General features: G+C 40.3%; 1 protein-coding gene across 3 annotated transcripts; it reads right to left on the bottom strand.

Annotated features, from left to right (window-relative positions):
- Positions 1-319: 319 nt before the first annotated feature.
- On the bottom strand, positions 320-24,651 carry cry3a (cryptochrome circadian regulator 3a). 3 transcript variants are annotated; one of them, XM_079674414.1, is made up of 15 exons: positions 24,503-24,651; positions 22,608-22,771; positions 17,617-17,725; positions 17,291-17,433; positions 16,608-16,792; positions 16,038-16,126; positions 14,934-15,074; positions 12,802-13,113; positions 10,086-10,237; positions 5,239-5,441; positions 4,681-4,785; positions 4,112-4,273; positions 3,372-3,452; positions 2,658-2,779; positions 321-1,897 (listed from the first exon to the last, which is right to left on the bottom strand). In XM_079674414.1, the coding sequence occupies exons 2-15, from the start codon at positions 22,763-22,765 to the stop codon at positions 1,877-1,879; spliced, it is 1,983 nt and encodes a 660-aa protein (XP_079530540.1). In that variant the 5' UTR covers positions 22,766-22,771; positions 24,503-24,651; the 3' UTR covers positions 321-1,876. The 3 variants fall into 3 exon arrangements, with proteins under 3 accessions (XP_079530542.1, XP_079530540.1, XP_079530541.1); XM_079674415.1 differs by having other exon boundaries at positions 4,133-4,273; XM_079674416.1 differs by lacking the exon at positions 24,503-24,651 and having other exon boundaries at positions 320-1,897; positions 22,608-22,767.
- Positions 24,652-25,018: the final 367 nt, after the last annotated feature.

Genomic DNA, 25,018 nt, shown 5'->3' with positions numbered 1-25,018 from the left:
ATTTGTGGACCCAATTACGTCACGGTCTGAAACGGCATCAAAAAGCATATTTTGGCCACTACAACTACTGCCGCGTACTGCCTGGGTGCTTGGTCTTTTGCGATTTATTTGCCTTTTTAATGCTGTGTATTACGGGAGCAACTTTAGGTCATACTTGGTTATGTGATTCATTTGCTATAATTTGATCAATCGCAAGCGTTAACTTTGGGTTTGAAGCGTTTGAAAAGGTGTCAGTATGTAACAGTTTTTTATTTCCTGTCATGAACTTAATCAGGCACAAGACAAGTATTTCACAACACAAGAAGCGAAGAAATAGATACATATTACAGAGATGATAGATGGCATCTGCTCAACAAAACTAACAAAAACAACTTTGTTCAACTTGTAGATGTATAAATATTGAGTACTGTAGTGTACACAGACAAAACTCTTCAAATCTCCACTGAAACCAGAACTTGCTCGGTAGAGCTTGGACAAGCCGCCATTAGCTCCAATCTGCAGGCCATTACAATTTAGACATTTTAAATATATGCTGCAGCCATTCACTGAATACTTAAGTGGCCTACATGTCTCCTTTTTGGAGTTTGTGACTGCTATGGTGGATTAGCCGTCAGGGGAGCATACACTGTTTATTTCATCGTCTAGAGTTTTTGATTTGTTACTTCATGTGTACCAAACCTAGAAAGCTGACATTAGTTTTGGCATTAAAGGTGAAAGTGAGGGTTTGGCAGAAATTAAATAAGACACAATCCTCCAATAGACAACTTTACAGTGGCCATTTTGCATCCCCTTTGTATGCGCTTACCATCGTTCGTTTCATGAGATCGTGGACACTCTGAAAAAGTTAGTTATTTGAAATGTTGTATTTACAATTTCACAAATCTGGGCTGCAAAATGTTGGAAGAAGCAATACATAAGAAATAAACTCCCTGTGCAGCAGTCTTCAGGAGGGTACAGTGGTTTTTGAGGAATGTTGTTTCTCTCTTTTTGTGTCAACTCAACTTTTTTTATTTGTTATACAGCACGTTTTGGTTTTTATAAAATATCTTCGAAAAAAACAAACACTTTGAAAGGAGTTTTCAGCAAACTGTTCTCTGTCCTCATTTTATTGGAAAGAAGTTACATCCACATCCTCTCGTAAATGAATCACAACATGTTTTTGGTTGTTGAATGTGTTGCACAGCAAAAAAGTTCAAATTTCAGCACAGAAGGCCTCAGACATTCTCCAAAGTTATACAATTTTCTTCTACACACAGAATATTTTAGAAACTCTCAATATTTCTGGGGGAAACAAAGAGTTGCGAATGGGAGTGAATTTTCAAGGGTAAATTCAAATAAAGATATCAAGGAAATATAACAGCTGTGAAAATCAGAATAATTCTATAACAAATCATGGTGAAACCATAGGAATGTAGAACAGGGTGACGTAGATAGCACAAAGATGTAGTTAAAGTACAAAAAGGTCTCTGGAAAAAATCTGTATAGCAAGAGTTGAATTGTTCTATAACTTACATGTATAGCTGCTTCAGAGTTCACACAGTATGTACTACTGTAACTGGTGGCAGCAGTTTTAAGACAATAATGTATTTATATATTTACAAATCATTTTTCCTGTGCAAGTTTCAGGTGTTTTGTTACTTTGCACAGTCCCCTTGCATCTTCACACCTGCATGCAAGAGGTCAGAGTTCAATGGACTTCTAGAAAAAGTGTCAAAAGTCACATTTTCACCTCTGCGTTTGCACCCCTGGGAATTTCTGACGTTAAAGACAGAGATTAGGTGTCTGATGTCAGCGAGTGTTTGGAGGACGGGCGGTCATGTTGGGATTTCCTCTCTCTGCTGGTTGGATGGTGATTTAAAAGTAATCCCCATTATCATCAACGGCTGCTCTTGGTTGTCTGCAGGGGAGATAAGGAAAATACATTATTACAGAAAGAAAATAAGGAACAATTCATTTTATTTTTTGTATGAAAGAATATTTTCTTATGTGCTGAGCAGCTGAAAGAGTGTAACTCCTGTTTTCCATCATAGTTACTGTTACTTACACGAACAATTGTTTTGCATAGCTAGTGTCCTAACACCTGCTTTGTATTTTTTATTGTGAGCGTAGCTACTTCATGGCAGGTTGACATTTACTTAGATGACTCTGTGCTGCCATTAGACCGTGACATTAAAAGAAGTAGTGTGGGCAGAAAAACTGTACGCTGTGTTTGTTGTATTTGCCTCGTCCAAAAGGTGTTTGTTGTCTTTGAACACACAAACATTGGAGGGGATATTACCTTGTGGGAGGATAGGCGACGCCACTGTCTATTTCACATGTGTCAACTCTCCAGAGAAACTGCTTTTTTATTACATTCATTCCAAAGATAAGCACATTCCTGCTACCTACCATTACTTATGTTTGTAATTTCATAATGCAATATCATGATATATCATGATTAATAGATACTGGAAAATAAATTGAGAAACTTCTAATGGATAAAATAAATAGGTAGCAGTGGCTTAAACCAGGCCTCTCACCACATTGATGCTAATAGATTTATAAAAACAATATATTTCCATAGCCTAGTTTTGAAAACTATTTGAGGCCTTTACAAGTTTGGACAGTTTTTTTTATTATTTAAAAAAACAAAAACGTAGTTGTACTATATTTTGTACCTGTGCACTCTGCCTCTGCATCTTCTGCATGGAGAAGGACGCCGGGTCTCTCTCCCCCGACCCTTCTCGTTCCGATTCACGCTCCCTCTTTCCTGTAATGCTTCCTCTGCTGTGCAGAAGTCCTGAATGTCACAACAGGCAAGACAAAAGGTTATTGTTAGAAACGCTCTACGAGGTTTATGTGTGATTAATAAGGAAGAAGTAAAGGTTATGTGATTACTCATCAGAGTAATATGTTGCCTAGGCACATGTGTATCTAGATACAAAAAAAAAAACATGAGAGCACAATTTTAGAGAAACGTGCTTATCTATCTGCATCATTCCCGACGCTCTATATAAATGTGTTAATGTTTGACAAACATGAGCAAAATAACCGATAAGGCAACACATTAAGAATTTAATTGATTGCACAGTGGACAGCCTCAGTGACATTTATAAAATACATTAAAAATAAACCATGAATAAGGAAAATAAAGTTTCCAATTAGTTAGTGATTTTTGATATATCTGTTTTCGGACTGTACACAAAAGTGGCCTTATTCTCCTTTACAATAATTCACTACAGGTTTATAGTTGGATAGGCATCAATAAGTCAGTATTAATGCAATAATTAGGTGTACGTGGTGCTACTAATGGATCATTTCTATCACATGCTATAGCTGAACATCTAGCAGCACACCAGCGACAGTGGTACCAGCCCCTTCCTGTTTCCTACCTGGGTGTTGAGGCACGGCGAACTCGTGGTAGAGTCGGCTGCTGGTGATGGTCTGGCTGGCTTCTGGCACTGAGGGGTATCCTGCAACAGAAAACAGCAAACAGACATATTTAATTGTGTTATTAATGAGAGGGCTCATAAGTATCATATACTCAGAATATAACAATTTCACCTTTTCCAAAAATAACAAATATATGGCATATTTAAAGCTAACATTTTAAATGTGCCAAAGAACTTCCAAGGCTAGTTTTTACTGTTTTCAAGGTTGGCCCGTAGTTGTATGAATGAAATCCAAGCCTTTACTGGTTGGTCAGGACATACAAATTAGAGTGACATGTATGTTGGATTAGATGAGATAATATGAATGCCCATAGGGAAATTCAGGTGTCAGCAACAGCAATAAAAGCATTGCAAAGGATAGGAGAGGTAAGAGGTCACACAAGGATAATGAAAATAAAAATGTAACAGAATAAATAAAAAATATATGAGACCACAAAACTTAAGTACTGAGCAACAATGAGTAAACCCTACGTTTGACAACTTTTAATACATTTTTAAGCGTGCGTTTTGGGCGATGCTACCGGAAAGTCTTTATAATCGAAAGTGTTCATTCTCTGGGAAGGATGAATCTCAATGTCACTCTGTCCATAACATTCTTTTTTGTCTTTAGAAATTGTTGGTGATATGCACGAAACAGACTAAACTAAGCGTAAAATGGTAGGAATGCTAACAGAAATTACTCATATCGGAGATCGCCCTACGATGCTGCTGCTGCTGTTGTTGTTGTTGTTGTTGTTGTTGTTGTTGTCTGCTGCTAGGCCCCATTTCTTCTTCATTTTGAAAGTGCAGGATGTTCCCGCTGCCGTTACTCGCTGCAACCGAACTCCCCGACACTCCAGGCACTGAGAAAAAAAAAACACAGACAAAAACATGAGACTGACTGATATGGGTAGGTGTACTGTAGCACGCCATTTCTACAATAGCATCAACGATAAGAGCAAGAGAAACGCTGACACATCTTTATTAATATTCCATTTACACAGATGACATTATGAAGACTACCCTAACCATCAACTTGAATCTAACTTTACATTTGAATGTATTTTTAAGCTTTTAGTTTCTATAATTACTTGAGCTGTTTTTTAAAATGTTTCTTATTTCTTATTTTTTTTTTTTATTCTATACATAATAAACAACTGCTTTCGGACTGAAGGTATACAATAAGGCATTTTCCTTTTTTCGTTATTTTTATTTTTAAGAAGGTACAATCATAGACGATAAATAAATAGTTAAAATAAAATTCACTTACAATGTGAATTGTTGTTGTTGGTCCCTGGCTGCTGCTCTCCGAGGGGGTAGGCCATCATTCCTCCATTCCCGTTCCCATTGGAGGACGGGACTGATGCCAGCAGGCCTGAAAGAAACAAAACACACAAACACGTATTTATTTTGTGAAAGGAGAGGACATCTTTCTTGACAGTAGAGATGACGTAACTGTCCCTATTTGAATACAATTTTGCCAGCCTCTGCCTTCCTTTGTGTGGAGCAAAAAGATGAGCCTGCATTTTTTGAGTGCAGTAAAAAAAATGTTTTAAGGCTAAACACCACAAAATATAGATTTTAATTTCTTTGGCCTTCGATACGCTCTTAAATTATGCACAAGTTGGAAAGAATTCTACACAGTCACTACTGGAATGTTAAAAAAGTACAATATGTATAATATAAGTGTAGCCATATCTTTATCTGCAGCGCTTTAAACAGAGAAATCACTGATGCCTTTAAATGTACGCCTCGAATGTCCACATTATAAATTAGGATTCAAAGCTTCAAACTCTTTGGTACCATGCAGATTTGTTACTTCTCTTACCCAGTCCTCTGTATCGGCTCAGCTGCTGGTAGATCTGCTTCATCCTCTCGATGTTGAGCCGGCTCGCCTCTGCGTGATGCACCATGGGTTTGGGGTAATGGACGCCTATGATGCACTTGGCCGCGGCCTGCACGGACTCCGGAGCGTTCCACGGGTCGTAGATGTACTTTGCAGGGAAACCTCGGAGGACAGGTAAGTATCGTCTGGAAGCACAGGGAGACATTACATTTGCAGGCTTGTGTCAAGGTTGTGGAAGGTTACAGAGTTAACAGAAGCAGGATTAATGCAGAAATACAAGATCTCATAATTCAAAAGGATAGGAAAAATATTTGAAAGCAGTTGCAATAACATTATTTATGTGTTTTTACTATTGTAAATGTTAGTTTGTGAGGTTTTATTGTGAAATATTGAATAATAGTGCAATTGTTTTGTTAGCGTCCTCATGCATGTAAATGTCACACATTAACATAATACGTATGTGTTGTGACAGGGAGGCTGTGGCTCAGTGGATAGCAAGTTCGAGTCCGACTGCAGTCAGCATGTCGTTGTGTCCCTGGGCAAGACACTTCACCCCAAATTGCTCCTGTGGGGATTGTCCACAGTACTGAATGTATAGGCGCGTTCACACCAAGTACTTTTCCCACAAAGGTTCCTGAGGACTACGATTTAGTTGCGTTCACACCAAAAAGTCCCAGGAGCTAAATTAGTTCTAGAGGACCTTTTTTACTCCCTTTTTAGTCCCTGCTAGAGAGCAGGGACTTTCGTGGGAGAAAAAGGTTCCTGTGTCTGATTGGCTGGGCGGAATGCAAACCACGCCCCGTCAAAATCCCAGTGTGAAGCAGCCATTTTATTATCCTCGCATTGCATTATGAGCATTAGCATTAGCCCAGCGCAGAAACGCAAAGAGACTAACTTATGACAACACAAAATAAAACATGGGAGCGATGGAGATGAGGAGGTGTCGGCGTTCTGGCCGTTTACTCGGAAGGCTTCAGTAGAAGCTCCTAGGAGTCCCAGCAGCTTCTACTGAAGCCAGTCTGGGGACTCCGGGGACTTCCGGCCGGGGATTTTGGGCGGCAGTATACGCCGTGAAGTTGTTTGCGGCCCGCCAGTAAACCCAAAGCAGAAAAAGAGGTGACGTCAGCGGCTTCATTCGCCTAATCCACCCCAGGGACAAATTTCCGGTGTGAACGCGATCTGTACTTAGTTCATGAGAACTAAAGAGTTCTCAGGAACTTTTTTGGGAAAAGTACTTGGTGTGAACGCGCCTTATGTAAGTCGCTTTGGATAAAAGCATCTAACAAATGACATGTAATGTAAAATGTAATGACTGATAAGAGCTTGATGGTCATCACCACGTCATGCTTACAGGCGTTATGGAAAATAGCTGCTAGAAAGTGAAAGCTACTAACAACCACAACACTCAGTCACAATATGGCTGAAGTGCATTAGAGTGAGTTGTATCGCATTGCACAATGAGGACAATGTAGAAAAAAGGAGGGGGGCTGTGGTCCCAGACAAAATGTATTGTAAGTTGGTGTGACAACAGCCACACTACAGACACAAAGTGTAAACCTCTGAGAGATGAAGCTGATAAAACAAGGGCTGCAACAAGATAGAGAGGCCAACATCTATCAGAATCAGAATACCTTCATTAGTCCCACAGAGTCTACCGTTTCAAACTGATGATGTTTTTTCTTCCCTTGGACTGTCATGGATTTGCTCCGTGTGACAAAGAGAGGCCATCTACCTATTGCACCAGGTCCGACCTTACCAAGCCCAAGGATCTATAGAGAGAGATCACTGCTGGTTGAACGATGATGCTAGGAGACGTCTACTGTGACACGCGGTTAGATAGCAGAGTGCATTGACCCCCACCCACCACCACCCAACGTAAACTTGAAAAGTTTTTTCTTAATTTGTACTACTTTCTTGTCTTTGATTCTCCTTTGGCTTAAAAAAAAAGCACACCCATATCTTTATATTTCTAGAACAGTCGTCAAGAAAAAAAACTAAAAACTTAAATTTAGAGAAATATTCATATGAACTTTTAGGTTTGTTAAGCCAAATATCTTAGGGCTGGGCAGTATGTCGATATAATATCAGTATTGTGATATGACACTAGATATCGTCTTAGAATTTGGTATGGAATATCATAAGTGCTGTTTTTCCCGATTTACCTTCACCCATTACTGATGATCAAAAATGACAAAAAAAGTCTTTCCATATACTTTTTAATGAAAACTTCAATTGTCACCCCGACAATATCGTCGCAATACCGAAATAGATTTATTTGGTAAAAAAAAAAGTGATTTCCTTCATAATCACCCAACTCTAAAATGTTGACGAAAAAAAAAACTGCAGGTTTGTGTTTGATGACAGAAGTGCTCCATTATACTTCACAGCTCCAGGACCCTCCCTCCCTCCAATTCCCCCCAATGGTCAGACAGTGGGGGACTGAGAAGTTAGCACATGCATTTAAGTGGTCAGATCCTGCTGACTGTCCCCCCCCCCCCCCCACAGCGCCACACTCCGGGCCGGCCCACTAGGAGGCCCCCTGATTTCACCAAAAAGGGACCACAACCCTATTGCCAGGAAGAACCTTGACCTGCCGGTAGCAAGTGGTCCTGCAGCGGATGGTGGGTGGTGTGTGGGCGGTGCAGAGAGTGTGTCTGTGTTATAAAGTGAAGCTGAGAAAAGTTAAGCTTTCAGATACAACGCAAAATAAAATGGCAGTGCTGTTAAGCTTTATTGTTCAGGATTTTGCATTGCAAATGGGTCTGCCTTGTTTCACGTTGCATCTCATTTAAGCAAAATAGAAACAGTGCCAAAACCTTTTGCCGAAAATATTAGCTTGCATTTTAAATGTCAAATCTGAAGAAAATCATGCTCATTTAATGTGGGAAGCCCGACTTGTGATCAACATTTATATGGAATTAATTCTGCAGCACTACTCTGCTGTATGTTTCATTTTTTAAGTGGTAGCGACACATTTGAAATAAAAATGTTCCGCCTTGTTTATATTGGCCACAAACAACCAATGGATGAAAAACAGATATTATCAACTACATTTAGATATTTCTAGCTCCTAACCCTTTTTGTGCCACTAATATATCAAGTTAAAGATTTAGAATTATACAAAATCAGTTCATGTGACCTAAAACAAGTTTGAATCTGTTGACTTCTTTTGAACAGGCTTTTTTCCCGCTTCATTTAAATGCTAGTATGTGTCCTTATTTAATGTGCGTGTTTTTGTGTCTCATTGTTTGATAAACCCAGAAACAACTGGTCCAGGTCCACCTGAACCGGCAGGGCTGCATTCCCACAAGCAGAGTACCACTGAACATTTCTCAAAAGGATCGGACAAGGGGCTTTGCCCAGCGTCTGGACAACGGACCAGCGAAGTGCGGCACAAGAAACGAGAGCCAGAGTCACCATGCTAGTCCAACGCCTCTTCTCACCACCCTCTGGAGAATGCTTCATAGTCCTCTACCTAACGAACACAGGAAAGGCGTTCCCTAACAAGTGGTTTGCCAGAAGACAAACACAGAGCCACATCGAGAGAAAGAGAAGAATGAATCTTCTTTGATGTAGAAAACACCTGAAGCCACCACTCATATATAATGTAACGATATGCGAAAGTACACAAGAGGCGCTTTCACACCGCAGTACTTTTCCCACAAAGGTTCATGAGAACTTAGTTCATCAGGAGTCTTTAGTTCTGATGAACTAAGTACGGATAACGTTCACACCGGAATAAGTCCCTGGGGGTGGATTAGGCAAATGAAGCCGCTGACTTCACTTCTTCTTCTTCGGGTTTACTGGCAGGCCGCAAACAACTTCACGGCGTATACTGCTGCCCAAAATCCCCGGCCGGAAGTCCCCGGAGTTGGGGACTGGCTTCAGTAGAAGCTGCTGGGACTCCCAGCAGCTTCTACTGAAGCCTTCCGAGTAAATCGCCAGAACGCCGACACCTCCTCATCTCCACCGCTCCCATGTTTTATTTTGTGTTGCCATAAGTTAGTCTCTCTGCGTTTCTGCGCTGGGTTAATGCTAATGCTAATAATGCTAATGCGAGGATAATAAAATGGTGGCTTCACAACAGTTTTTTTTTGTTTTACGGGGCGTGGTTTGCAATCCGCCCAGCCAATCAGAAATATAGCTCTTTTCTCACAAGAGAGCCGCATGAGAGTCCCTGCTCTCGAGCAGGGACGGAAAAGGGGGTAAAAAGGTTCTCATTAACTAATTTTAGTTCCGGCTCTTTTTGGTGTGAACGCGACATTTCGGAACTATATCGGAACTAAAGTGGGAAAAGTACTCCGGTGTGAACGCGGCTAAGGACATTCACAAACAATTAAAGGCACCTAAGCAGTGCACTGTGAACACTGAATGACAAAATACACAACTGTTTGCAAATAAGAAAGTGCTGAACATCGAGCCCAGAAATAAATGGACAGACGGGCAAAAAAAAAAGAAGAGGACAGGAGGGAAGGATGTTTTCTTTCATTCACTTACCCAGAGAGTCTCCTTTAAGAGTCTCCTTTAATCCCCCATCTCTCTCTCTGCTTTTATCTGCTAAATTGTACCTGCCACCCTGTATGAGCTGTGTGTTTGAGTGTGTATGAGCTGTGTGTGTGTGTGTGTGTGTGTGTGTGTGTGTGTGTGTGTGTGTGTGTGTGTGTGTGTGTGTGTGTGTGTGTGTGTTCTTTGTCTATACAATAATATGAAGTCTCCTGCTCTCTGTGCCTATGTTTCCCTGTCTGCATGTAGTCCAGAGACACAAAGGGAGGAAAGGTGCCATCCAGGTAGGGGGGTCAGCATTAAGATGCCAATAAAAAGGTACCCACCTAATGAAGTCCCCGTTGGGGTCGGTCCGACGGCCGAAGCCCACAGGGCAGTAGCAGTGGAAAAACTGCTGGAAAAATGAACTGCAGGACAGCCACATCCAGCTGCCTGCGTTCACGCTCCAGTCTGCGTCGAGGAGAAGCTCCTCAAACACCTGCGACACAAAGACAACAGGCTCAGCGTCATGGCTTTCAAATGCTGAACAACATCCTGCCACTAACTCTTTTATGTCTTCAAGTCAGGCTTTTGTCTTACAGTGCTGCAACTACTTTTGTTAAAGGGGCCCTATTATGCTCATTTTCAGATTCATATTTGTATTTTGTGCTGAAATGTGCAATGTAAATAAACTTGCATTGACATTGATATTCTGGAGGTCACAGTTGTCTAGGCTTTTGATGAAAAGATCTGCTTCATTTGGAATTTAAAAAACAAACTGACGGGCATACAGTATATGGGCATCTACTAATTGACACAATATGTGTTTTCACCTAAATTAAGACCCTGTTTACATGGAGACGGTTCGTGTTGTATCTGCTACTTTTCTCTTTCGTATAGCCCGTTCGTTCACACAAGGCCGTAACGGAACCGCGGAAACGGACCCCTCAAACGATAACGGGTCCCAAGGTGGATAGATCTGCGGACGAAACGCTCTGGGGGGCCAAACGGCTCTGTGTGTACGTCCCATACGATCATTTCCTGATAACGATGAAACAACAGTCCACCTCTGCTGTTCACTGCTGTAGCATGGTCAGTAGCTACTGTCAGTAGCTACTGACCATGCTACAGATGTTAGTGCAAAATCTACAGCTCCTCTACCACAACCATCAGCAACAAGTGGACATGTAGAACTACATGTTGCTAAATCCACCGCGGAGCATAAACAGAAGGGCAATCAGACAACCATGCTCGGGGGTCTTCTTCGCTGCTTTTGGTGTATTTTGTGGCGGAAGTACAGCGCCACTTACAGGCCCGACATATGTACTACAGCGTCTCCAGCGGGTCGAGTGGTCTCGTGTGAACGGACATGTTTCTTGAGCCGATACCTTGTGAACGGAATATTTTTTTTATATCGAATTTGGTTCGTTCTCAGTTTCGTTTCCATGTAAACGGAGCATATATGGGCCTAGAGCAGGCCTATTCAACTGGCGGCCCGCGGGCCAGATTCGGCCCAGAACCAACTCCCGAGTGGCCCAGCCTCCCGTAGTCAAATTCCTACACTAGTACAGACCATGAACGCAACACTCCGCGTTGCATAGAAACCACCAAACCACAACGCAGCACGTTTTTTGAAAGTGCATCTAGTGGTGCTAGTAACGGTGGTCCTATGAGAGCAACTCTAAATCATGTCCCTCTCAACTCTGAAGCGTAAACAGAGACAAAACGGTAATTGATCTTGTGGAGCAGATCCAAGTCAAGCTGGACCTTTTCGCTACCGACTTGAGCACGGGTCGGATGCTGCATTTCCCGACGCTCCCCAAACACATCACATCTCCGGCACAAATCACGGATGTGATGACAGATTTCATTGCGAGGTTGAAAGAGAACTTTGCCGGTCGATTGGATGGACTTGCTCTGCCCACAGACGTGATGATGGGCTTTGTCAGAGACCCCTTCACTGTTGCAATAGAGGGGGAGGTATCAACCAGAGCAAAGGAAGTGGTCCCCTGCATCGACAAGGGGAAATATACACTGGAACTTATTGACATGTTCGCTGGCACTAACGGGCCAGCAAAGTTTTGGAGTGATGTCAAAAAACAGCAGTTCCCTAACGTTCAGAAAGTAGCGATCTGTGTGCTCAGTATGTTTGGATCAACATACACATGTGAATCAAGCTTTTCACACATGAACTCAATCAAAAGTAGCACTCACTGCTCCCTGACTGACAGCACTCTTCACCAATGTCTTAGGATTGCATTGACATCCTATGAGCCAAGAATCACTGCTCTTGTTCAAAACAAAAAATTTCCCTTCTCCCATTGAGAAAGTCAGCGATGACAAATCACAAATGAGGTGATAGTAAGCACCTAGTTTACTTTAGTAGACGTGTAGTGTAGTATTCATTCATATAGTTACCCGTATCCCTTGTTATGGGTTTGTGCACTGAAGTGTTTGACACTTCTTTTTGTATTCATTTAAATGAACTTTGTAATGTGTCTGGGTCCAATGTGACCAAAACGTATGATCTTTTTGTTATTACTTGAAAAGTGAAAAAATATTGCTACAGTACTACCTCTTTGTGTTGCATTGGAGCTCTTTAGCTGTTTTTTTTGTATGTGAGCACATTTATTAAGACTGCTATTATTGTATTCAGTAAATGCACTTTGTGATGTGCCTGGTTAAAAAAAAAATAACCTGAATATTTGACTTCTAAAGCAAACAAATGTAATGCTACAACTGTGCACTTTTTTTCAGATTCTGTTAAATTAATGCTAATTTGTTGTGTTTTTATGCACTTTTTGACCTACCTTTGTTAGATGAACAATGAATAAAAATTGCATGTTTTTCATCGCAGTAATATGTGTTGGTTTAAAATGTGTCACTACCCGCTTTTTACAGGCCGCTGAATGTCTGGCCCAGCTGAATTTTGTAGTTATAAAATCTGGCCCAACTGAATGTGTAGTTGAATAGCCCTGGCCTAGAGGTTGAAACTCATTATTCAAGTCTAGAATTGAATCCTCTTGTTTTTCCTCCCCTGCATAAACATGTCAGCCTCCTCACCTTCATCCCCTCCTCCCAGCTGATCCACAGGTCGCCCCTTGTGAGGAAGCAGGCCACAGCATGCCGGGCCAGGTGATGGATCCAGCCCTCCTGACGTAGCTGAGTCATGATAGCGTCGATCCAGGGAAATCCTGTTTTAGCCTCCGCCCATTTGGCAAGTGCTTCAGGATTTTTGTCCCACGGGATACGCACGCAGATCGGGTTTCCCTCCATCTTGTCGAAGCGTGGGTTGTTGGTTGCTGTGGTGTAGAAGAACTCTCGCCATAGTAACTGGCCGTACAGGGAGAGTGGAGGGGAGCTGTTCTTTTTCACCTGGAGAAAAATAAACACGGCAATAAAACATTAAGTACACAATGTCAAGGTAAAAAGATAATCACAACTGAAAAATAGTTTTTGTTCTAAGACAGGTGTGCAGGATTGTGGCAACAGTGCGCGGAAGCTTTTTTGGAAGCTGCTGCTGAAATATGAGCGCCGCTGCTAGGGGGCGCCAGCAAGGTACCAAAAAAATAAAAATAAATAATATTTTTTTTTTTTAAACTTTTTTTTCTTTTCTTAAAATAATAATAAGTGGCGACCCTTTTTCATTTTTGATTGTTTGTTATGTGGATTTGTAGTATGTGTGTTACTGTATGGTGTAAGGTGTATTTTTGCTAAATCTTGAGACATTGCCACTGTATGTACTAGGCAGGGCCAATTTCTGGCATAATACACAGGCGGTCGCCTAGGGCGCCAGATCTGGGGGGCGCTGCTCTGGGAGGGAAAAAACATTTTTGACCATTGGCGTTCATCCAAATGTTCGGCCTAGATGTAACAACATTCATAATTAAGTAAATGTAACATCCTTTTCACCCCGATTACACGTTTAATTTTCCCTGTACGGTGGGCGCTGTAAGTGATGAAAGTGGGGGATGTTGGCTTATCAGGCGCCCGCAGCTCACAGCCAAAGTGCGAGCGGGGTAGCGAGAGAGCGAGCAAGGGAGAGGGCGCACCGGTACCGGCGCTGTTGTTATTAGAATCTGGTGCTAGCTGCGCTAACGGATATAAGAAGTAGATGTTTCTACAACCAGGGTGGAGGAGAGCTCTCCTGTCAGACTGAGAGGCTCAGTGAGGTAAAGGACTCTCTGAGTATTTAGACAGTTAATTTTAGTCTAAGTTATCTCAGTGGGTCTCAAACGTTTTGACCACAAATTATGTAAACACATATTTCCAAGGCCCTCCTTTATAATTATTAGGATAAATAAAAACAGGTTTGAAATCATTCCAATGTATACTATAGGACATTAAACTAAAAATATCGTTTAAAGTTGGAGAGATACAAAAATATGCATAAATAAATAAATGTTAACTGGTAAAATAAGATATGAATGAACAACAAAAGTAAAATAAGCTACATTTATTTGTTATTGGCTATGGTAGGTTATTGGTTATGTTCATATACAGTACTTATTTGATTATTAAAATGTAAACCGATCTTTTTCATATGGGCATTTTAGAGTTGTACCCCCTAGATCAGGTCTCTAGTAATTGTGTGCTCAAAGTGCACCAGATTGAAGCATTTTACTGTAAAATGTAAAAATAAAATCTTCCCGGGGGTGCATACCCCCGGACCCCCCTAGAGGATGTGACGTCCACCCCCCAATTCAAACATGTTTATACAATACTGAATACATTTGAAGCCATTTTGACTTATATTACCTATGTCAATAAGTTTCTGTTTTTGCAGTGTATTTGTCTTTTGTAGAGATTTTTCATTTATTCTTTATATAAAATGTCGCCTAAAATCTCACCTAGGGCAGCAAATTGTCTAGATCCGGCCCTGGTACTAGACCTCAAGAGCCTTTCTTGTGCTGACACATAGAAAGAAATTGGCGGGGCGCACTTCGCACGCGCACAAACTAAAAACTTCCACGCGCTCCGCGCTCACATTATGCTGGGCCAACGTGCCTTAGCACCGCTGCTATGACTCCATCCTAGGGGAAACACTGCATACTGTATGTATCGATACCTTGAAAGCATGCACGAAACATGGGTGTCACTGATTTGCTTTGGGAATTGTACACACTGCCTGTAGGAGTTGATATGAAACAGCACAAGTCAACATGTATGTTAGACTGGAGGAGTTGGGATCTGACCTTGCGGTAGAGGTCGGTGAGCTTGAAGTAGAACAGGCGGCAGGAGAGGCAGCCGAAGCGCAGGTATGGGCTGAGGCCAGTCGGGCTGGCGAGCAACGAGTTGGCGTTCATTCTGGGACGCTCAAAGTTAGCCACCCACGCCTGGAAAATAAATACGGAAAGAAATACAGGAGGTCAGGGAGAGAGGTAGGGAGTGATGAGAGGTACTAGATAAGGCAGGGCACTGTTATAAAAAGGTCATCATTTTAAATAAATGGCATCATTACTCATAAATACTATATTACTATACCTTAGTATACAATTACCGGTACTTGGTGTGCTTTGGTGTGTTATTGTACATAAACACAGTAAAATAAATTAAGATGTAAAATAAGAACAAATACAACAAAAACTAATAGTAAAAACTATTATAAAATAGAAAAACAACTACAAATTTAACAAATTACTGATACATTATATTCAACATTTAAAGTGGAATAGCTAAGCTGTTTTAAAGTGTTATTATAATGCGGAAATGTTCAAAATAGTGTAACACATTGGCAAAAGTTGACATTACAGAGTCAAATGTTGTCTATGAGGAAAGTGCTTAAAGGTGACCTATCATGCAAAATGCACTTTTGTACGTCTTTTATAAATGAATATGTGTCCCCGGTGTTCCAGGGGACTCACGAAGTGTCAGAAACACAACCCTCTCTATTTTCCTCCATACCCAAATCTCTTAAAAAGGGGCTGCAACGGATCTGATACAGACTGATCCAGATTTGAACACTTCTCTGACGTCACAGAAGTTGCGCTACGGCTATTGGGCCAACTCCACCAATCAGGAGGAGACGGACATTGCCGTTCCAAAGCGCTGGAGACGCTGTAATACATATGCCAGGCCTGTAGACGGTGCTGTTCTCACAGAATCAGCCCATGCAAAGACAGTGTTAAATTGAGCGAAATGAGGAATGGCTAAAATGCATGATCTGTTTGGTATTTTGAAAAATAAAAAGTATAAATATGCCTTATATAGGTATGGTCCCACACTATATTTTTCAAATGTAGCATGATAGGTCCACTTTAAATAAGTGTGTTACTAGAAGCAGGCGGAGCAGTACCGACCTTTCTCTCAAGATGGCGCTCTATCCTCGTCAGAGCCTCGGTCTCTCCTCCGGGCCAGACGCCTGTAGGCAGGCCCTCTGTGTCAAAGCCTGAAAACAATCAGGGGGATTACCTTCCTGCTTTAAAGTGTTGCACTCACATGCTGGATGAGTCCACAATCCTTCAGTTATGTCATGCTCCCTCAAATAACAACATGTAGTTTCATCCAGCAGATACAAATCCATACAAAGCATCATTATTGTTGGCCTTGACAACTGTTTGGATGATAGAATATGTTGATCTTTTTTGCTTATATCCAATCTATGAATATAACTCTTATAAACAAAACGTTACTTTGTTGTTGTCCTTGTATGTAGTTGTGTTGTGTACTGTACAACCGCTTTGTCATTGCCTTCAATTTGTGTATAAAAAAGTCAGTAAACAAAGACAAAAACACTTGTTCCACACTTACTATGTACACATTAACACATTTAAGATAAAAAAAACTCTGCAAAGAGGGTTTTAGAAATATTGTAATATCATATTATTTTTTTTTAATGATAGTCCTTGTGTGTACGTTTGTTTCCTCACCTAGCTCCTCCAGGGACGGGACCCCGTACTCTTCTCCGTGGTCCTCAGAGACGGGGGTGACGCAGCGACCCATCAGGGCGTCTGACAGCGTCTCCACGGGCATCTCAGGAGGATCCATTCGACTGATCAGAGTCTGGAAACGCTTGTAGGTGAGAGGAGGCTGTCCGCCATTCAGCTCTATGATCCTGGGGAGGGATGGAGACAAGGACCGATCAAGTTTGAATCTTAAATCAAATTTCCAACAGATATTAAAATATTACGAAAGGAAAGTCAACAATTTATTTAGCAAAATATTTAAAAGTAAAGCTTTTTTTTTTTTTTAAATGAAGTACTGCTTGTAGTCTATTATCTAGTTATATTAGTCCAGCGAAGGAATAAATAGATATATTTTGAGATTCAAAAATAAATTATATATATATTTTTAACTAACTAGCTTCTAATTACCTTAAAAGGTTGATTCACTTTAGTATGTTCCTATCAATGCCTTTACATTCTTCAATTTTTTTTATGGAAATAAAAAATACATTTTCACACGGCTCATCGTAAATAAAATGAAATATTTACATTTATAGAAAAGAATATCATGTATTTATTATTTACACCTTCAGATACGATGAGACATCTAGCTTCACAACAATTTACTCCATGTATATTTTAAAATGGTGTATTAGTATTTGTCTCACTTGTCTAGATCGTAGAGGGTGTGTGACGTCTTGACGATGACCTCCACCCCGGCCTCCATGGCCAGCTTCTTGATGGCAGCGTCTCTCTCCTTCCCAAACGGCTCCGTATCGTACTCAAAGGTCAGGCGAGAGATCTTCCACTCCTACGACACGACAGGGAGATATCACAGTTTGCTCAGCAGGCACAAAGTGACGTCTTCAAATGTTGTTTTATTTAACAGACAGTCCCAGACTCAGCATATTCTATTGTCAATATTTATACTTCTTAAACAACTTTGTTTAAATTAGATTATCAGAGCACGTGCTGATTTTCTGTTATTGATTACCTTAAAGAGCCGTGGGAACACGTTGGCTGGTTGGCCTCTGATGACAAAGAGGCGAGAGTTGAGCTTCCTAAGGTTGGCATCAAGATCCTCCAAACACTGAAGGAGAAACCTGAAGAAGAAGAAGAAGAAGAAGAAGAAGAAGAGGACAACAAATTAATTACTGATCATCTGATTATACCCTGGAGTCATGAGGCAAACAGAAAAGTGTCTTTGACAGAAGAAATGGGTCCACCAGCAGAAATTCCGCAATACCATTTCAATGGCTGTAGCTTTTCTCATATAATAGTATAATAAATGACAATACAGTAATTTAATCTACTGTGATGAATGTATGTTTTGTAATTTACCATAACTGTGAATTAAAACAACATATACTGCGATATAAGACTCCAGCCACATGTAGTTATGCCCACCTGTGCTACATTTTCGTTAAGCCCAACAAAAAAAAGTACTATTTATTTTCTTTCTAGGTCACTAGGTTTGATAAAAATGTGTGTGTTGAGAGACTTAGAAGAAATGTGTGTGTTTGGGGCTTTATGACGCATTCGACCACCAGGCGAGAACACATCTCCCTCACTGTCAGACTCACAGCTTTAATGGATTCACATAGATTAGAAAAAAATAACATGGTAGCTCCCTTTGTGCCTCCAGCCCTGAGGAAAAGAGAATAAAGCCAGCCTATTATTTGATGAGCCATCTATGATTACTCTAGGATGCATTTAACCTTTTTATGTGAACTGTACATTAGCATCTCCATTATTGCAAACCCTGACCATGTGATCATGATTGTCATTCTGAAGTGACCGTTTTTGTGGTTCTACCTGTGACAAATGGCCTGAATGTCGCTCGTGACGCACTCTCCTCTCTGTTCTCCAAATGGACTAATCATAGCTTCCGGTCTGTAACACGTTGTGGCGGAGAACGCTCATAGAAACCCTTGAACTTTCAATAATTTGGCCATGCAGTCAAATGTATGATTCTTTTTTCTTTTTCAAGCGGCACAAAACGTGTTTGGTTTGCTCCTGTAATATTCTCTTACAGCTTCCTTTCCATCTTTAAGCGATGTTTGGTTGCTAACTAAACGATGGAAGTAGGTAGGGCGACATCCTGTGTTTTAGGCTTCCTGATATTATACCAGATTTCCTAGTGCCTAATGCCAAACTGTGAGTGGGAATTAGTGTGTTTGAGGGGCACGTGTTGTTTGGTTAAGTAACTGCCATGGATCAATTACCATGGTTTCCACGGATGTAAACCAAGAATCATATTATCAGTTTTCATTGTTGGCCCATCTTCCAGTGTACAGAGGGCTGAAGTGTAATCCCTCAAGTATGACGGTGCAACAACATCAACAACACATTTTGGGAGCACGATACAAAGCAGTAATGTACACTTTAAGTAACACACAATTCAGATGTATGCAACAGTATGAGTAGAAGAGTAGTTGTAGGTTTCAACAAAGCACTTTGACATCCCATTCAAAGCTGAGGGCGGAGATGAGACCCCGAGGCTATAAGGATTATTTTACAAAGCTAATAATCCCTGTGTGGTGTCTGGTTATTGTCATCGCTGTAAGACCTCTGCTCCCATAACATGTTCATTGAGATCAAACTAAATCTGAACACAGACGGGCAGTGAGGTCACGCTAACTTGAGGCGTGGGCCTTCCTAAACATGATCTGCAGTTATGAAACTAGTGTGGAGCTGTTGCCCAAACTGACTGTCTGAGCTTTACTGCAGTTTTCAAATGTCCAATATATGCTTTCCATTTAAAGACATAAGCCTATGACAATTGTTGTATGCACACTTTTCAACCAACTCTAACAAGGATATTGTAACCACAGGAGTAATTCTAAAAAAAAGAGAGAAAGGATTTGATAACTTGAAAACTCAGAGAGGATGTACTTCAAATTATTTTACGATAACTAACAAAATATGACATTTTCTTTGGCCGGCTTATGAGAAAAATTCATCCCATATTCTGCAAAATGTATTATCTGTAGGGAAAAAAATATTGAAAATCAGACTTGGTGTGTTTTTGATCATTTGATGTGTGTGCGCGCGCTACACTGGTAGCCTAGTCAGTCCTTATATAACTGCTCTGGCCTACATCTGGTTGAATACACTCTCTCAGCATGGAATTTGCCACAACCAATCCCTAAACTGAGTAACATTTATTTAATAATTCTTCATAAACCAAAGTTGTATAGTGCCTTGATTATTTAAATAGCAGCTCAACGGACCTATGAGATATTTTAAGTTGCAGTTTAAGGTAAAAATAACACTCCTAATTGGATGATGGGGTGTCATATACCGACCTGCAGGTCCTTGAACTTCAGAAATTGTAATCAGGCCAACCCTCTTGACTAGAGATGTCCCGATCCGATCACGTGATCGGGGATCGGAGCCGATCACGTGATTTTCAAAAGATCGGAATCGGGAGAAAAAAAAATCGGGAATCGGACTTTAATTTTTTTTTTTTTTTATAAATACTTTTTTAAAGATTTTGTATTCAATGTTACAAAACAAAAATGACCATGTTCAAGTCTTAAAGTCATCCTGAGGCCTTAGTTTTGGTTTCAAATTACACAACATCATGTATGTGTTGCTTCTTTGGGGCTTGTTTTCATAGACCTGGTTGCTTATTTCTCTCAAATCTGGCAACAGAGTGGGCGCAGTCTAATTGTAGCAGTAAGCTAACGAGTACTGAAAGCTTTATTTTGTTTTGATCCAGTGCTGCACAACTGAACTGATCCAATGCTGCTGTGAAAGAAAGAAGCTATATCCATGTTGGATAGAATATCCAATTTAAATAAAAAAAATAACCTTAAGGGACAACTTGAATGCTTTTTTTCTCTTAATGCATTGCATAAAGATCGGATCGGGAAAAATCGGTATCGGCAAATTGTCAAAATCAAATGATCGGAATCGGATCGGGAGCAAAAAAAGGTGATCGGGACATCCCTACTCTTGACCCAACCCTGAGTCCATTAAATAACGCATGCTGTGCAGAAAAGGAACTCATCAAACACAAATAACTGTATTTCATACTCTAGTCAAGATAAAAAAACATAGAAGTTGTAGCTGGGATTTTTATTAAAACTTGGGAATAAAACCTTCCCAGAGAACCAAATTAAAGCATGTTCAGAGAGCTATAGTGCAATGGGAATGTTTCATAAAAGGTTTCTCTTGAAAGAACCACTAAGATACTAATGATGGGAAAAAATAGATTAATTCAGTTTCAAATGTTGCATCCAGTTGTGGAAGCTGACCAGTTGTGGAGGTCAGCTAACAATGCTATCCGTAAGCTTCATGAAGTCAGCATTTTAACATCAAAACAAACTGACAATAATAAAGATGTGGATCCGCTTCACCAGTGACGTAAACATTTTGTTTTTAGAAACCATCAGTATCAGACACCACTGATGTGTGTTTCCTGCCTGTGTGACGCCATGGCAATCTGTTCATCATAAAGATCAGCTGGATATAGGTCAATGACTTCAGGATTGGATATTGATTCCTTGATTCCTGTGTCAAGAAGCAGCTACTGTAAGAGCAAAAACAGGCCAGTGAGCAATGAATGTTGGAGTGATATCTGCTCTCCTCCCTGCAGAGCAGATATCACAGTTCACAATTAGACTCAGCTCTCACATGGACTCACAGAAATCCCCAAAACACAGGCCAAGATGTATGGTACAAAACACAAACACGGATCTTATATACAAACCATTTATCCCTGCATCTATTTTAATAACCTTCTAATAATTAAAGCCTGGTTCTCTTTGGGAATCAGACTTGTGCTGGAACCTATTTATTATTAGGTGCATCGCTGCCAAAGCTGTAAACCCATACTTATTACTTCCAAATCCACTCAAATTAAGGTTGATGATATTGTGTCGTCCCTGGTTCATTCAAAACCAAAGCCAGGTAGCAAAAAGAGGCTAAACACGTTTTAATTCATTTGAATGCTGTTGATGTATTGTGATTTTAACGGTGTCCATTATCATCTGGCCGGGGACAACCGCTGGAAATTAGCAATGTTGGCTAAAGCTGCCCCATTTACTGTTTTTTTGGGACAGTTGATCAATGGGGACTGTCCATGACACAATAAACAAATAAACTAAACTAATAACCCTTGATCCAAATCCGCACTTAATTAGAAGGAAAGCACAAGACTGAAAAGCATCCAAACGTTTGGCAGACAGTGAGCAAAAGTCTCCCTCAACCATCAAATCTAAAAGCCTTAGATACAAAAGAAAACGCTTCAAAAGCAGATAAAGGGTGACCCCCTGTTGTGTGTTCGAGCACTGCAGCTCCGTGGTTTTATAATGTTTGCTCTAGTTCCCTGTCTGCCCTTTCAGCAAATCCCGATTATGTATGAGTCACAGCTCCCAGAGGTCTCTCTGCAACTGACTTTGATCATCCTTATACAACAGGAATAAAGCAGTGAATTTCACATGATCTAATCTGACCCACTACACAAAGTGTTGTTTGTTCCCCCTTATTGCTTGTGTTTTGTTTTTGTGCAGTAATAAATATACATGGTTTTATTGGAGGTTAGGGTTACTATTTCTTTACTATTTCTAACTTAGGTGCAGTGGAAACAAGCTGTAACCACAACATTGACAAATTACCAGCTTTTGAGGTCCTCATGTTCATACTGTTCAGCTCTGCCACTTTCAATTCATGTACTTCACATCTTAATTGTCATTTTCATATTGTAATTGCTTTTGTGTATGTTTATATATTTTTTTATTTGTATTTCTTTTGTAATAATTCTGTATTTCTTCCCTTTCGTGTAAAACTGAAATCCTCTTAATCAAAAACGCAGAAGCAAAATCATTGTATGTGTAAACCTACTTGCCAATAAACTGGATTTTGATACTTTACCAAATGTAGAAATGTGTTAAGTTATCCATGATATATAATTGCAGTCTTTAAACCAAAATTAAACAAAAGCGATATTTCCCACAATTGAATTATAAATCCTCTCACCTCCACCTGTTGACACCGACGTTGGACGAGCCTGCAAACCAAGGGTCCAGGAAGTAGACGCAGCGCACAGTGCCGGCTCCTTTGACCGCCTGCAGCAGGGCCGGGTTGTCATGGAGACGCAGGCCTTTACGGAACCAGTGGATGGAATTTGGGGCCATTTTGTTCTGAAGAGAGTAAAAGAAGAAGAAGAAGAATGAACAACTAAATGGTGCTTAATCTTTGGAGCTGAATGAAGACGTCATGTACAGAACAGAAAAATATGCACTTTGCTACTTTCTCTTTTTTTACAGTCTTCTCAGTAAAAAACAAAATGTCCACAAACATAACTGACGCATTCAAGTTTTATCAGTTGCCAACACTGTCGGACGTTCCAAGAATACACAATGTGAGCAACACATCGCAAAAGCCAAATCATTTAATGCCGTCTAATTATTGTTTAAAACTCACAATTGAGTGACCTTTAACAATTAAGACAGATTAGGATTTTATGACATAAATTTTTGTTGCTGCAAAAGATTATGATATAATGATTATGGGTTGAGCTGTAAATCAAAAGACTACTGATGGGCCAATCATTATTTTCAGGAACTATAATTATGATGCCGGAGGACATTTTCCTAGATATTTCTCTCTGTACTTATTATTGAAGCTGTTCATTTTAACATGCATCCTATGTGAGATAAAGCTACTAGATTACTAAATAGATTGGCTCATGATTAGAGGAAGCATAAACTGGACCGCAGTTCAGAACATCAGCAGATACTGAGGCATTAAAACATTGAAGTCTTAATAATTTACCAGCAGCACAAGTGACACTTTTAAATGAATTGCCACTTCAAGACTTATAAAGGCAGGCTTTCTTCGCTTTCTTCGCTTTCTTCACATAGATTAAACGGCAGTCAATAACAAAAGGCGTATGATGCACAGGACAGGACCCCATTTAAAATCAGCTGCACGATTACAATAAATGTAAATACTGTCGGATTGGATGCATTACTTTTGATTTCCAAAGGAATAATAAAACGGATTTTTGGCTTCACATAATGAGTTTGTGCTAGCTGTTGAATTGACGTGAAATAATGCCACCAGAAGATGACACCAAGAAGCTAAATTGAAGTGAAAACTAGGCCACACTTGTAATCCATTTTTTTTAATCAAGAGTGATGATAGGCAGGGTCTTTCCCAAGCAAGTGTAAGCACTACTGGCAAAGGAGATCACAGACATTAGTAATTTACATTATTGGTTTAAAAAAGTTACAGGTCTAGGTCTAGCATCAGCGGAGTCAGAGACTTGCAGGAGTTGGATAAAGTTTTGGTGTGTGTTCTCAAAAATATTCCCTCAGTTGATATGGTTCCTGGGCATCTTGTACATGTTGTATTTACCTAATTTTATATAACTTAAAATATTTAGGGGATGAAAAAGGGACAGGGTGTGGATGGGACACCAGCTGAGAGTGACTTGAGCATTTCAAATATTGCATTGCATAAGAAAGATGCAAAAATGAGTAAATAATATCCAAATAAATGTTTCTATTGCTTGATATTTGAAATATACAAATGTGTTAAGGTCAGTGTCAAAGTGATGGTTTGAATGACTTCTGCAAAAGAAAATTAGGTCACACTGTTTATTCTGAATGAATTGAATCGACCTCATAGGCTAGACATTATGGCATCTCCCATCATTAATAAAAAATGACAGTGCAAATAAGGAGCTGCTCTCAAAATGTCATTAAGGACTGTAAATAGGTCTTCAAAAATTTACTTTAAGTTCAAGTGATGGTAAGGAAGCGGATATCTGTAGAATAAATCGGGGTCACCAGAACAATCCTCATGCTGGTTATACCAGCCGGTTTCCTTAACACTCAAACCCCACATATGCAAAATATCCTTCTTACCTTATGCCTGCTCCTTGTAGTTTATATTTATTTCAATTCCAAAGAAAGACGCATTTCTTCCCAGTGTTACGATGTACGGGGTAGTGCAGAGAGCCTAGAAGAACTCTGTGAATGTGTCTTCTGCTGTTGCTGCTGCTGCACTAGTTTAATCAGAGTTAGGCTCACTGCGCATGCGCCAGCCGAATCTCATTTTGCTTTCAAGCAAGCCCCCAGGAAGTGCGCCGGACTCTGGCTGCATCTCAGGGGTGCGTCCAGGGGCCGTCACTGGCCAACTTGGGGCTCCAAGCGACATTGTGAGATGACCCCCCCCCCCCCTCCAACCGACAGGAGTGAACACATTTTTGTTGGGAAACAAAGTAGGCCTACTTTGGAAATATAATTCTTGTTTATTATTATTATCAACAGTTACTTTTTTATACAGTGAAGTAAATGGTAAATGTGCATGTATGTTGTTCAATATGCTTTTACAGGTGAATACGTCTGCATTTTCCTGCCAAATACTAGCCTCAAAATATT

The sequence above is a fragment of the Notothenia rossii genome (assembly GCF_949606895.1).
Source record: "Notothenia rossii genome assembly, chromosome: 4".
Taxonomy (NCBI): Eukaryota; Metazoa; Chordata; class Actinopteri; order Perciformes; family Nototheniidae; genus Notothenia; species Notothenia rossii.
Note: the sequence above shows the minus strand (reverse complement) of the source record. Positions and strands in the feature narration are given on the sequence as shown.

Excerpts from the sequence above, each read along its gene's own strand:
- cry3a (XM_079674414.1), bottom strand. The coding sequence starts at position 22,765 with ATGGCCCCAAATTCCATCCACTGGTTCCGTAAAGGCCTGCGTCTCCAT. Across the intron at positions 16,793-17,290 it reads ACCCTCTACGATCTAGACAA|GATCATAGAGCTGAATGGCG; the intron begins GTGAGACAAATA and ends ATCCCTCCCCAG. Across the intron at positions 16,127-16,607 it reads CCCGTCCCTGGAGGAGCTAG|GCTTTGACACAGAGGGCCTG; the intron begins GTGAGGAAACAA and ends GATTGTTTTCAG.